The sequence below is a fragment of the Schistocerca cancellata genome, chromosome 4 (assembly GCF_023864275.1).
Source record: "Schistocerca cancellata isolate TAMUIC-IGC-003103 chromosome 4, iqSchCanc2.1, whole genome shotgun sequence".
Classification (NCBI taxonomy): Eukaryota; Metazoa; Arthropoda; class Insecta; order Orthoptera; family Acrididae; genus Schistocerca; species Schistocerca cancellata.
In genome coordinates this window covers 610,839,142-610,855,098 of record NC_064629.1, presented here as the reverse complement: position 1 = coordinate 610,855,098, position 15,957 = coordinate 610,839,142, and the positions used below count along the sequence as shown (strand labels likewise).

The following is a 15,957-nucleotide window of genomic DNA, read 5'->3' as shown; positions in this document are numbered from 1 at the left end:
CAGTCTCATGGTAACCATTATGATGTGGAACTTGTCAAGAGCATAAGAAATGCATACATGAATGAAGGCTTTTTTTATTTTGCTCTCTCTCTCTCTTTTTTTAAGGCTTAAAATTTTTATTTCCTACCCCTCTCCCTTGTACACAAATGATTCATGTGAAAAGGTGTCCATCATGATTATGGCCGCATGGGAATTAACAGACACTGAACACACATTATTAGTTGGAGCTAGAAGCATGGGACATTCCATTTCGGAAATCCTTATGGAATTCAGTATTCCCACATCCACAGTGTCAATAGTGTGCCAAGAATACCAAATTTCAGGCATTATCTCTTGCCACGGACAATGCAGTAGTTGAAGGCCTTCACATAATGACCAAGAGTAATGACATTTGTGTAGACTTGGTAGTACTAACTGACAAGAGACACTGCATGAAATAAGTGCATAAATCAATTTGGGACATATGAAAAATGTATCAGTTAGGACACTGCAGTGAAAAGTAGCATTAATGGGCTATGGCAGCAGATGACCAGCGTGTCTCTGCTAACAGCACGACATCACATGCAGCATCTGTCCTGGGCTCATGACTATATCTGTTGCATCCTAGATGACTGGAAAATTGTGACCTGGTCAGATGAGTCCCAATTTCAGCTGGTAAGGGCTGTTGGTAAGGTTCTGGTGTGGCACAGACCTCACAGTCATGGATCCAAGTTGTTAACAAAACAATGTACAAGCCACTGGTGGCTCCATAATGTTGTAGGCTATGTTTACGTGAAATGGACTGTGTCCTCTGGTCCAACAGAACCGATCATTGACTGGAAATGGTTATGTTCAGCTGCTTGAAGATCTTTTGGAGCCATTTGTGGACTTCATGTCTCAAACAAAGTCATATCACCAGGCTACAGTTGTTCACAACTAGTTTGAAGAACATTCTGGGCAATTCAGGCAAATGATTTGGTCACTCAAATTGCCGAACGTGAATCCCATTGCATATTTATGGGACATAATCAAGATGTCAGTTTGTCCGCAAAATCCTGCACCAGCAACACTGTCACAATTATGGATGACTATAGAGGCAGCATGGCTCAATATTTCTGCAGGGGAGTTCCAATGACTTGCTGAGTCCACGCCACGTCAAGTTGCTGCACTATATTGGGTAAAAGGTGGTTCGATATGATATTATGAGGTATCCCATGACTTTTGTCACCTTGGTGTATATTTGTTAGAATTACGTACGCCTGTCCGTAATAGTGCTTATTTGTCTATTGAACATGTACAGTGTTTATACACAATTTTTTTTCTATTGGGGTCACAATTATATATCTTGTCTGGTAGCTGGGTACATATTCATTTTGGGTAATGCATGGACTGCTACTGTTTAATTTTTTTATTATAATTATTACATTTTCTAGTATGTGTGTGTCGCCTCAGTGCACAGTTGTTGGGATGACATAAACCTGTCTGTAATAGCACTTGCTTGTCTGTTGTACATGTACATCATTTATACACAATTGTTTTTCTATCTAGGTTGCACTTACTTGTCTTGTGTGGTAACTGTGTACAGATTTAGTTTGGGTGATGCATGGAGTGTTGCTGTTTAATTTTTCTTTTTTGATAACTACATTTCCGAGTATGTATGTGCATGGAAGAGGTAGTATTCTATTTTTCTTAAATAGTTGTCTGCGTGATATTCTTTGTTCTATGCTTGTAATTTAAATGCTCTTTAACTTGCCTCACAGTTTCTCCAAAATACTACACTGAGTGAGCAAAATCAAAATAAACGGTCTTGAGATTATCATATGATATGTTTCATAGTCTTTGTATTTGTAGCATGAAACATATTTTACCCAGTTTTCTGTTGATCTAGTCTACATCTGTGTGGTGCCATGTCATGTTCTCTTTTATCCATTTACTGAGAAACTTTGTACTCAATGCATTTCCAATTTTGGTCCATTTATTTCAATATTGGGATTAAGTATCTTATTCAGGATGGTGAAAAAGTCCATTGATACAGTTCTTTCCACATTTGTAATCAAATTGTTTGCATGAAAGACTATTATGTTTTTGTGACAGCTTTAACATTTTTTCAGAGGTTTCTTTGGTACTTCCTGTAATTAAGATTCTGGCGTCATCTGCAAATTGGTATAGTTTTCTATTGCTACTGTTTATATCCGAATCATTTACATATAGCAAAAACAGAATTGGACCCAGTGTAGAACTGTGTGGGACCCCATTTTTTACTGCTAATAAATCTGACTAATGGGTACCAACTGTGCCATTAGCTTTATGTGTTATCTGTATGAGCTGCTTTCTTTACAGAGATATAATTTAAAACGGTTACACACTGCTCCACTAATACCCCGATTCTGAATCTTACTAGGTAATTTATCATGGTTGATGGTATTGAAGGCTTTTGATAAATCTAGGAATATGCTCAAGGTATGTTTCTGCCTGTCTAGGTATGTTTCTGTCTGTAGCATTTCACACAGAGAAGAAAATGTCGCTATTTCAGGTGAATGATTTTTTTTCTAAAACCGTGCTCTTATTCTATTAGTATTTTATATTTATTTAAGAAATTAGACAGTTATAAAAATGGTTTTTCTAGGATTTTTGAAAATACAGACAATAGAGAGCAGGTCTTTAATTTGATAATTTTTAAGTATGTTGGAAAGTTCCCAGTGGAGGAGGACAGGTTTACAAGATAAGTTATGTCTGCACATTTTTTACAACATAATCTGGTATATTATCTATTTCTGGTGGAGTGTTTGGCTTTTAGTAACTTCATTTCTTACTGTACGCCCTGTATACTTGTGTTCAATTTTTGATGTCAAAGGTGTGTGGTGCTTATGTGTGACATATTGCACAGTAAGTTTTTCTGCTACATTTACAAAATGCTGATAGTTTCAAATTTTCTTACAATTGTATATTATTAATTTTAATTTTGTTGCTTCCTGTTTCTTTCTTTGCAGCATTCCAAACAGCTTTCTTTTTATTGGATGCATTTCTTATGCATCTATCATTTTTCAGTGTTTTTCCACTTTTTGCTAGCTTTGTGAATGTTGTTTTATAGTTTTTAAAATACCTATCAAATTCAGGTGTTGTGTGACAATTTTTAGTAATTATGTACATGAATTGTTTCTGTGCACATTATTTTATAATACCTGGAGTGATCCATTTGTTTGTGTGAGAGATTTTTGACTTGCTGTTTTTAAGTCGAAATGCTACATCAAAATAATATTTAATTGTATCAACGAAGATATTGAATTTCTCATATGTATTCTCAGTACCATAAATTTATTCTTGTGGCTCCTTTTAAAATTGAAAAAATCTAAATATTTTGATTTCCTAATTATTGTAAGTTCTGCTCTAATATATACTTGTCAATTTGGTAACCTTTTCACTTTCAGTGTGAAACAATATGATTAGGCCATAGGTGTCTCGAAGTCCAGTCCTTACTATTTCTGCTTTGTAATTTTGTTGAGTAGAGTTAAGTATTATTTGATCTAGTGTGAACTTTGTATAACAAGTTTTTCATGTGGGCAGTGTATTGCAATTTTTAAGTTACAAAAGACTAAGAGATTCAATAACTCTGGTCTTACTTTATAGGGTTTGCTAAAGTCTATATTGAAAATACCACAGATCATCAGGATAGTTTGCTTGTTTCATTCCATTTGAATTAATGTGTTGGAGAAAGTTTTTTTATGCCTCCATAAGGAGATCTGTACAGGCATACTACAACTGTTGTGACTGATCGTAATTCTGTGGCTGATATTTCAATATCCTTTTCGCTATTTAATTTCTTTAGTTGTTTTAGATGTTTGTAAGCTAGTCCTTGTTGAAAAATACGCAGTTTTACCATACTGGAGTTGCTTTCTAAAAGTGTAGGCTGCTAATTCATAGTTTATGTCACTGCTTTTAATGCATCCTCTGTTAATAAGAGCTAATTCAATGTATGGAAGTATCAGTTAACTCGTTTGAAAGCATTAGTTAAAATTCTGTTAACTTATTGCTTACAAGGGAACATCCCCATCGCACCCCCCTCAGATTTAGTTATAAGTTGGCACAGTGGATAGGCCTTGAAAAACTGAACACAGATCGATCGAGAAAACAGGAAGAAGTTGTGTGGAACTATGAAAAAATAAGCAAAATATACAAACGTTGACAAGTAGAGTGGCACTATGTGGTCACGTAGTCTCTCCCAGTAAGGTGATACAAGGCCGTTGCATTGAACAAAGATTATATTGAAAAATAAGGTTTTGTAGTCAAAACAGTGGAGAATAGTATGGTCTATTGGAATACTCAATAAAACCAGCCTAATTTCAGGGGGGAAAATGTGTTGCATAACTTATTGAATGCCCCTCATTTTATCACCCTCTTCACTAAAAATTAGTATCCCTTAGTTTCCTATAAATGCATACACATCTGCCAATACTTTACTGCAAATTTTAAATCCTAACCTTTCCAAATGCAATACATTTTATGCGAGGCACTTATTCATAAAGAATTTATTAAGATCCAAAAATGCTGCCTCAAAAGTATCACATTGTTCCCCAGTCATTTATCCTTTCTATATAAGCTTTGCTCACTGATTTGCTGTGCTTAATTCCACTGTCACTATCTTGGATTTGGGATAGACATTTTTGGCTGGCTTTTATATTTCATGGCCTCACTTTTACAGTAGCTCCAAAGAGAATTCGTCCCCATATGCATAGACATCTTTGTATATTTCAAGGTGGACTGTTGGTCTAACCTTCTTTGAGTTTTGTCTGACACTCCAAACATTTTTCAGGTGAAACTTCCTGGCAGATTAAAACTGTGTGCCAGACCGAGACTCGAACTCAGGACCTTTGCCTTTCGCTGGCCCAAGCAAGACTCACGCCCCGTCCTCACAGCTTTACTTCTGCCAGTACCTCGTCTCCTACCTTCCATTCATTTTTCATGTGTTTATTCATCTGATGTGTCCTGATGTGAGATAATACATTGATTTTACAGTTTGGGACATTGATGTTTTTCATAAGCGAATCTGCAGCTGAGGAACTCATTTTCGACAAACTGTTTCTCTTCATGATTATTGGTCCTATTTATGTTTCTTACTTTAGTTCATTTGTATGTGTGTGTTGATGTCATATGTATTCGGTCCTGGTTGTTCATGGGATATTGTTATCCAGTGCGGAATTGGTTAGTGATTTGCTGTGCTGTGGTCAATCTGTTTGCTATTACAATCTGTGATGATGTTAGACATTGCCTCATCATCACTACATTGCTGCCCTCAGCAGATGACTGCCAGCATAGATTTCCCCCAAATCGAGGTACTCGTGGGTCACCCTTGAAATGCCAGTGAAAAATCCAGTGCTTGCACAACATTGACTCATAGGTGTCCCATGCATCAGGCACCCACACTTGTAGTGTGATGATAAGTGATGATCCCCCACATCTTACCACTTGTGTGTCGCACTAAACCAAAAACAAGGTTTAATGATATCCCATTCACATGACACACAAAACTGTTCCATTAATTGTGACCAAACAACTCTCTCCCCAACTCTGCAGTTATTCTTGATTCCATTGTTTGTGAGTATAACACTCTAATAATACATTTTAAACATGGATGTTACTCAGCAGCCATATACTAGTTTCAACATAGGATTCTACAGGCAACTGGTTGCAACTGTTTGGTACATTGACCTAAGTTTCAGCACCTACTATGCGCGTCCTCATCAGAATGAAATATTGATAAACTGTAAAATTACATTGCAAAAAAGCAATGTACCAATTTTAGAGCAGCTATACTCAAGTCAAAAATAAAATAAAACATTCCAGCCTGTGCCACATGGCAAGACACCTTCAGTAGGTGTTGAAACATAGTTCAGTGTACCAAACAGTAATTTGCAACCAGTTGGCTGTATAATCCTATGCTGAAACACACTAATAATGTTAAAAATCTTGCCACTGACATACTGCACTTTGAGATCTGTAAATAAGTAAATATAGCACGCATTTCAATGCGAGGTGTATGTATATTTCCACGATGAAACTTCGTCTTGAAACCTGGCAGAAAATACAAAGAGATTCTGGTGGTATGTAAAGTATGCTAATGGCAAGACACAGTTAGTTTCTTCTCTGCACAATAGAAACGGAAATACTATCGATGATAGTGCCACTAAAGCAAAGTTACTGCACATGGTTTTCTGAAATATCTTCACCAAAGAAGAAAAGTAAATATCCCCAAATTCAAATCAAGAATGACTGCCAACGGGAGAATTTAGATGTAGATATCCTCAGAGTAGTGAAGCAACTTACATCACTTAATAAAAGCAAGACTTCCAGTTCATATTGTATACTTACTAGGTTCACTCGCTCAACGAAAGATCCATACCCAAGGACTTGAAAGTTGCACAGGTCACATCAGTATTCAAGAAATGCAGTAGGAGTAATCCACTAAATTACAGGCCCGTATCATTGATGCTGACATGCACAGAATTTTGGAACATATATTGTGCTCGAACATTATGAATTATCTCAGAGAGAACAGTCTGTTGACACATAGTCAACCCAAAGTATCACAGTTTGTAGTAATTGATGGAAAGTTATCGATTGAAACAGACGTTATAAATGATTTAGGAGACAATCTCAGCAGCCATCTTAGGTTGTTTGCCTATGATACTGTCATTTTATCATCTAGTAAAGTCATCAGCAGGTCAAAACCAATTGCAAAATGATTTAGATAAGATATCTGCACAGTGTGAAAATTGGCAATTGACCCTAAATAATGAAAAGTGTGAGGTCATCCAAATGAGTGCTAAAAGGAAATTTGTTAAACTTCAGTTACATGGTAGATCAATCAAATCTAAAGGCCGTAAATTCAACTAAATACCTTGGAAGTACAATTACTCACAACTAATATTGGAAAGAACACACAGAAAATGTTGGGAGGAAGGTAAACCAAAGACTGTGTTTTATTGGCAGAACACTTAGAAAATGCAACAGATGACCTAAAGAGACTACCTACACAATACTGCCTACACAATGCTTGTCCACCCTCTGTTGGAGTATTGCTGCACAGTGTGGGATCCTTAACAGATAGGATTAACAAAGTAAATCGAGAAAGTTCAAAGAAGGGCAGCACATTTTGTATTGTTGAGAAATAGGAGAGAAAGTGTCATGAGCATGATACAGGCCTTGGGCTGGACATCACTAAAACAAAGGCATTTCTCATTGCAGCGGGATCTTCTCACTACATTTCAATCACCAACTTTCTCCTCTGAATGCAAAAATATATCGTATATGCTTACCTACATAGGGAGAAATGATTCATCATAATAAAATAGGGAAATCAGAGCTTACACAAAAAGATATAGGTGTTTGTTTCTTCCATGGGCTGTTCAAGAGTGGAATGACAGTGAATTATTGTGAAGGTGGTACAATGAAGCCTCATCCAGGCACTTAAGTGTGATTTACAGAGTAGCCATGTTGATGTAGATAAAATTTTTTCATTGATATTTATATAATTCTTGAATAATGACTAAAGGGAAGAAATGGATATTAAGGCAGACGTAATTAGTTTTAGCTTATTTTGTAAGTCTTTTTATAGCATGTACTAGTCCTTGCACGTTTTGGTATTGTTGGTTCATCATATAGTAATTTATTTTTCTTATTCCACTCATTTAGGTTTGGCTCATAACCTTTTTGACTTGGATTTCTCTAACAACCTGGCAGTTTGCACAGTTTGTGCTCTGTACACAGACAATAGCAATCTATTTTATGCATACTGCAGGTCTGACAGACAGGAAAACTGTTCTCATGGTTCTTCGGGGGCTGATTGTAAGTATTGTGAACTCTGTATGAGCAAGTAGATAAAAAATATGTAATTAGTTAGTCTGTCAAGTCTATCTGTCATGTGTACTCAATATTGGTCTTGAATTTGTATTTTCATCTACTTTCTTGAAATATCATTACAATAGTGTGTTAGCTAAAAACAATAACGTGTTGCAGTTTTCGTCTGGTCGTCTAAGGAGCATATTGTGGAAGATTTGCAGTGTGTTATTTCATTCTGTTTAAAAATTAAATGACATTCAAACCTGTATTGCTCCTCTGCGCATCTCTTTTTGCGTGTGAACTGCAGCTGGCCACATCACTGCAGGCTAGCCAGTGCTATCTAAGTTAAATGCACCAGTAAAGTTGTGTCCCGTATTATCACTAAGTTGATGTGCGCATAAAGCACAACACAACACGTACCCTTATTATCACACATGACAGTAGTCTAGACAGCTTGGCTGCAGTTCCACGTGGAACGGAAATCCAATGAGGTTTCAGCAAACACAGAAGAATACATAGTGCAATGTTTACATCAGGTTTATTCTTATGATGAGCGGATTATAGTTCAATAAATGTGACAAATTATGTAACAATCATGTAAAGACAGCAAGAAAATGTGATCCAAAGGGAAACATTTGCAAAGGAGGCTTAATTCATGAATACAAGGTCTGTTCAAAAAATTCTGGATCATTCATAATTTTGCACCAATGGTGTGTTGGAGCAGTTGGCATCCTTGCACGTGTCTGTGCTTAATGTGTAACTGCCAGAAGTTTCATTGTTGTATGTCAGTTAGCTACTGTTTTGTGCTGTATTGAGTAGAACTTTGTGTTGCACAGTTTGCAAATTTCTGTACATTAAATTTTGCACGAAACTCAAGAAAACCTTTACAGGGACACACCAAATGATGCAGGAAGCCTACCGTGATGAGTGCTTAAGCCATACTCAGTATTACGAATGGTTAACATGGTTTAAAAATGGCGGGACAGAAGTTAAAGATGGCCCTTGTTCAGGATTCCCTTCAACGTCTACCGACGACACTCATATCAGGAACGTCAACAAAATTGTGCATACCAGTTGAAGACTGTGTCTGAGAGATTGCAGAAGAATGTTAACATTTCAGTTGGATCATATCAGAAATTCTGACACAGCATCTTGGAATGCATCGTGTTGCCGCTGAGTTTGCCCTACAGCTGATGAGTCAAGACCAGAAAGACTTTCGCCTTGCAATCTGTGAAAGAGCTTTTGGATTGTGCAAATGAGAACGAGATGTTCCTTAAGAGAATCATAACTGGTGATGAGGTGTGGGTCTATGGCTATGATGTTGAGACCAAGGTTCAATCTTCACAGTGGGTCGGGAAAGGTTCTCCAAGACCAAAAAACGCTCATCAGTCAGGTCAAATTTCAAAGCCATGATGATAGTTTTCTTTGACGTTGAAGGATTAGTTCATCATGAATTCGTGCCACAGGGACCAACTGTTAATTGACAGTACTATCAGGATGTGTTGCAATGCCCATGAGAAAATTGGAGAAGAAAAGGGCCTGAAATGTGGCAAAACAATTCATGGCTCTTGGATCACGATAATGCACCTGCACATTCATGCATGTTAGTGTGTGACTATTGCACAAAAAATGAAATCACTGTACTGCCTCATCCTCCGTACTCCCCAGACCTGGCCCCTGTAGACTTTTTTCTTTCCAAAGTTAAAAAGTTTGTTGATAGGTTGAAGATTTGCAACAATAGACGACATCAAAGAAAATTTGCAGATGGCACTTTGCATGATCCAGAAAGAGGCCTACCAAGGCTGCGTCCAGAAGTGGAACGGTGTTGGGAGCAGTGTATCAATTTTAGAGGAGAGTGTACCGAAGGAGACCATGCACAATAAGTAAATGGTAACTGTAAAAAAATTTTGTGGCCTAAGTTCTGGAATTTTTTGATCAGACCTTGTACGGGGAATGGTCACCTGAAGACTGTATGAAGAGTGACAAAATTAAGTTGATCACAATAGCTGCACCTGCAGTTGTAAGATATTTTATTTAGAAAACGTGATCCATGTTGGCCTTAAGTATATCTTCAATCAGATAAACATTTAATTGGTCTTACTTGAAAATGCTATTACATGAGATTGACTCTCGTCCTGTTTTTTAAATAAAGAATAACTAGTGCTTTGGCAGCTGCTTTAATTGTCATCACTTATCTTTGGTTGAGAGAGTCACAGTCCCGCTTCATGGAGATGTTAAAAAGTAAGTTTCTTTGAGCAATGATTGACTACAGATGTCCAAAGGTCAGCAGAAAAGTGTTGGAAGGATATGATACCTTCAGTTAACTAAACAGAATGTTTTGCACAAAATACTGGTAAGGATATAAGCAAAGCAAATTGCATTCATGGAAATCTCTGATTTTTGAAGTAATTGGATAGAAAAGCAATATTGCAAAGAAAAGTGTTAAATGGTAGAATATTTAGATCAGCCATTCAGGAAAAGAAGATAAAGTATTTTACCCATGAAATGAGATACATTAAAGGGTCTTTACAAGAAAATAGCTAATCAGACTCAGAAATGAAAGATGAATGCAAGTATAAGAGAAATGTCAAAATTTTGACATATTACTATATGCACAATTTATCTTAGCTCTTTTTTTGAGAGTGAAGGAATTGATGGAAGTTGAATGACTTTGGGCAATATGGAATGTTTCTCTGCACTGGCAACTCTAGCTAGTAAACAGTACAACATTCTGTAGCATTGTAGTAGGCAGGACAGTTGTGAATGCAATGTTGATTACTGTGTTCTGTGTGCCCTGTGAGAACAGGCAGCAGTAGCCATGAAGCTAGACAGCTGTTGTGACAGAGAGAGGTGGAGCAGTGGTTAACCCACTGGACTCACATTCAGAAGGACGACATTTCAAATCTGTGTCCTGCCATAGGTTTTTCGTGATTTCCTTAAATCACTTCAGACAAATACCTGGCTGGTTTTTTGAAAGGGCATGGCTGACTTCTTTCCATATCCTTCCCTAATCTGTTGGGACCGGTGACCTCACTGTTTGATCCCCTCCTCCAAATCAACCAACCAACCAACCAGCTGTTGTGTGCTTATGGTCCCAGTATCCCCTGCAAAATGGCCAAGTTATATTGTGTGTTTGAACCCTCTCAAATCTGATAGGAGGAAAGCTTTTAATGAGATTCATCTTCACTGGTTACCTTGTCAGTTGCTTTAGTGGTGTTTCAGCCACATGTGTACTACTACTACTACTACTACTGTTACTGTTTCACCACTGGCTTACAGGTTGCATGTAAATAGCAGAAAATAAGTAAAACAAATATTTTTCACTATTATTTCTCTTCCTTTGCTATAGCTGATACTGTTTCATATTATCACATTCTATTCGTCATAATAATCATCTATATGTACACTTACCAGCTGCAAGGCAAGTTCTTGCACCTGACTATGTATTTCCTTTGCTGTAAGATTGTCAAACATCTGAAACTTTCCCACAAATCCAGTCAGTAATAAAAAATTGCTATAGTTGTCTGCTGCTATACTCTCCAACTTTGCCAGTAGCTGTTAAAAGCTGAAATGACTAATAATAATGAATGCTCCAAATTCACATAAAAAATTTCACTACACTCATTTGTATTTTTCTTTTGTACAGCCATGGTAACTGGGCTGTAGTGGATTCATGGAAAAACAAAATGAACTTTTTGAAACATGAATTTGAACAAATCAATAAAATTTATGGGCCACACAATTATGCATAGTTTATTCATTATAAAGATTTTGAGGCAAAATTCTCAACATATAGCATGGATAACCAAGACAAATATTAAATAGGTGATAAAGTTTGTGACTGTATCACACTTTTGGCTAATTGTGAAACCAGCAGAATATACTAGAGGACAATTGTTGCATTCACAGTATGGCAATGCATGGCTTTTGTAGGCTGATAAGTGCTGAACATTTATTTAATTTGTTGTGCGAGGAGTCTAAGTTATTATCAGTTGCATTACACAAGTTTGTTTTTAATTTGTTATCTTTTTAATATAAAAACTGAATCACTTGTATGTGTGCATGGACATTGGTTTGTTGTTATCAGGAATTTCAAACTGACCAGAACCTAATTTAGCACACTTTGTTTTGGTTGTGTTATGTTAACTCTGGCCATTTTCTTTTCTGTCCACAGCTGGGTCTCTCCCTTGCTATACTTTCCTTATTTGGAAATAAATTTCTGATCTGTTCACTGCTAACCTGCCTATTGATTTCGGTGGTATTGACAGTTAAGCATGTCAATATAGACCATTTGATAAATACTGGTTCCTTATTAAGGTTGTTTATGGTGTTTCTCCTGCCATTTGCTGGGACAGTGCTGATAAAAACAGCAGTCAATTTTAGCTTTGGAATGGATGATGTAAGTACCCTTATCAGAATTATCTTTCTTGTTACAATGTCCATTGTGATGTTCATTTAATGTAGGCTCTCAAAGCAATGGTATAATTCAGTAATTTGCTGATTGATTTATCCTTTCGTAAGTTTTTACTTTAAAAATACATCGTGTTCATTACATACTATTGACATCTTAACAATAGAGCTATTACAATTTTTAAAGATAAGACCTGATATTTGCTTGATTTATTGTTCATCATTCTGGTTAGATACCTAAAATGGGGTGGTCTCAAATGTCTAACAATATTATTTGAATGAGTGTAAAGTATACATTTTTGCTAGTTTATGTAAAATTTTGAGACTAGAGTGAAACTCGCACAATGAATATGTAATGCTGCAAATTATAGTAAAAAATGTCCCAACTCTAAGTAACAAAGAAAATAAACTAGTACAGAATGCATTTTTCTGTGTCATTCATTGTATGTAATTGGAAACTGTAGTTATTGCAGTGCTAAGAGTAAAAAGGAAAGAAAAGATCAACTTTTGTGGCTGCCTATAATCCACTGCAGTCATACACACTTACCAATTCAACCTTGTACTGATTATTTGCAGATTGGTGATATATTGAATAATCATTGTCCAAAAAATTAAAAATCTAATAATAACACCACCAATGTGCAGTATGAAACAAACAAAATTTGTTGTTCATCTGTAGCATATTTTTTTCTTTAAGTAATACTGTAAAACTGTTGACACATTAGGACATTGTACTGGACCAGGACGTGATCCTCAAAGTTACCTTTTGTGGGCAATGCATATGTCAGATGAATTATACAGGCAAACTTTGTGGCCTATCTCACAGCTTTGGTCTACAAGTACTGTACACATAATATAATTTAGTTCATTGCACAGGGGATGGTGGGAGCAGAGGAATTGCTAGAAATCAGTCAGTATTGATTTGTTTCCACTAAGTGTGAAACCTAGTCAGCAAACAGTATTGTTCACTGTAGCATTGTGTAATAGTATTATGTAATTTGTTACAAAATTTTAGTTTTGACTGTAAAATCATTCAAGCAGTTGTTACCACCATCTTTCACTTTTGCTGCTGTAGAAACTCAAATGTGTGTGTGTTTCATATGCCACTTGTTCTGTGAGAGTAGGTATTTGAGCATTTACATGTGCTGCCAGCACTCACCATATAAAGTACCAGGTCATTTTTGCCTGTAGTGCCTTCTCTCCTAATCTGCAAAGTCAAGAAGCTCTCCTGCAAACATTGCTCTCTACATGGTATGGTTTGAAAGAGTAAGGAAATTACAAACTTGGTTGACGTACTTCACCCTATATGTTTTGTCATTCCTCAAGATTTTGCATGTTATCGTGGCTTTTGTTTTTTTATTTTTTTAATGAACTACCAAATTTATATATCTGTAGATTCAACATGTTATGGCCAGAAAGCATTAAATGTGATGTTGATAAAAGCTTTAGTTGGATGAATACTAAGTAACAGTGTATCATGAACAATATGTGAAGATACCAGAGAAACTATAGAAGCAGGAAAGAATACTGGAGTAAAATAATGTAGGAATTGAAATTATGTGTTACACAGGTTGGTGGTGGCTGTTCATATCATATAGAAAATGGCCTAGTTTTGTTACTTCTCAAGTATAACAATGCATAACATATGTTGCAAGTTAATCATATGTTTTATCACAGTTGTTGATTATAACAGTCATAAAGTTATCTTTTATAGATTAATATTGTTAAGTACTGGGTATTCTAAATCAGGTAAGATTATAGATATTTGATATGTGAGCTGAAAAGTGGTAAAGAAGACAAAGCATAGTTTAGTTACTTCACGTCACTGTCATGTCCGTATGATATTGATATTGTGAATGACTGTCCTGAGCAATCTTAGCTGTGCCTGTTCAAACTATAGCACATTAGGAACAGTACAATAAAACTGTAAACTGCACAAGCCTCAGTTTAATAACTAATGTTGCCTTTTTGTTTTGTTTAAAATAAAGAAGTAGGATATAATCTGCTTTGGTATGCAATTTGTGCATTCCACCAAGATTGAATTCTTTTCTAAAGTGATGCCAAAGGTTTTTACCTGTTATGATTAAGGGTCTTGACATGTATTTGGCAAGAGTAGGTTCAAATCCTCACTTTCACTACATGATTTAGGGTTTTCATGTTTTACTGTAACCGGTAGGATGGCAGATTGTGTCCTCCAAGAAGATCATAGCTAATTCCTTCTCTTGTGCCCACTGAGCTTATCTGACTGGCACATGGAGTGCCTATGTTTAGTTCCTAATATTACCAGGAATTTTTCCTCAATAATAGGACTGGAATAGTGTTTTTCAGCCTAAAGAGGACAACTGAGGACTTTTTCAAGAAAAAGTAGGAGCCCCCCCATCAGCTGTCATCAGCATCCATACAAGATGACATTGTGATTTTTGTAATTTTTTATTTATTCTATCACTGAAGTCTTCATGTATCCTTCTGTGGCAGGTGGTGCTATATGCAAGAATACAGAGAGTCACATTAAGAAATCCAGGTTTTGCACAGAACTAAATAGCATCTTCAGGTGTACCACAGGGATTGATAATGATTTTTCTTGTTGTATACAGAGTGTATCACCTAAGACTTGCTCCACAAATATTGTGGAAGTGGAAAGTGCTATTAATGTGTGGTTTTCACAGACTGGATTGGTAGTCAAGGGTTCGTATCGATAGCCAATAAACAGATTTATTACATTATTATTACATACTTGAAAAGTGTGTTTCTTGTGCAAACATACACTTTTTAAATGGAACAATGCCTATTGTCATTAGCAGACTAAAATTAGAGTAAATTAGAATGCCAGTGGTGTTTGTTACAGAATACTGGTGTGTGTTGTTTACGAGATATCAATTTTAGAAAGTCCCCATACCGACACTTGTACAATACCTGTGGTAGCATACACTAAAGAACAACACAAGTGCATATACTAGTTATGTGGATTCTGACCAGGTTGTTTCAAAATGACCACTGGCAATTGCAATACGCACTTCCAGTCTGGTATGGAACAACTGCTGCACTCGTGCTAACATTTCAGCGGAGATGTCCGAGTGGGCTGCAGTAACATGTCATCACATATCTTTGGGTGTATTTGGTATGTACCTGTAGACAATGTCTTTCAGCTTTCCCCACAGAAAAAAGTCCAGAGGTGTCAGATCTGGGGAATGGGCCGGCCAAGGTACAGGCACTCTGCACCAAATCCAGCAATTTGGAAACAATTTGTGAAGACATGCTGCAGTACTTCATGCACTATGGGCTGAACAGTCATAATGTTGGTACCATAGGTTCTTCCTAGTCTGCAGAGGAATGTCTTCTAGTATCTGTGGAAGATGGTCTGTTAGGAGACTACAATACTTGTGTGCATTCAGTGCTCTACCTATGAAAAATGATCCTACGAACTGATGGTTCACTATCCCACCCTACACAGTTACACTCCGTGGGTACTGACAAAGCCAACAAGGATGTCAACAGACCAATAGTACATGTTTCGGTGGTCTACGTGGCCATGATTGGTAAATGTGGCTTCATCACTAAACAAGATACATGATACACCTGGAGTATCCTGTCTTAACACACATTTACAGAAGTTAACAAAATTCTCATAATCATTTCCATGCAGCTCTTGATGGAGACAGTCATGACAGGGATGGAACTTACGTCAGTGGAGAATAAGTAACACACTTGCCTGACTCGTGCTACTTCCTCATG

The 15,957-nt window shown here is 36.6% G+C and overlaps 1 protein-coding gene across 1 annotated transcript in view; it reads left to right on the top strand.

Moving 5' to 3' along the window:
- The window catches only part of LOC126184444 (probable C-mannosyltransferase DPY19L1), a 227,090-nt gene that overhangs the window by 104,042 nt on the left and 107,091 nt on the right, over positions 1-15,957 (top strand). The window contains exons 7-8 of the mRNA XM_049926835.1: positions 7,669-7,821; positions 11,990-12,214. Of these exons, the coding sequence (XP_049782792.1) occupies positions 7,669-7,821; positions 11,990-12,214 (378 nt within the window). The remainder of the gene's footprint in view (positions 1-7,668; positions 7,822-11,989; positions 12,215-15,957) is intronic.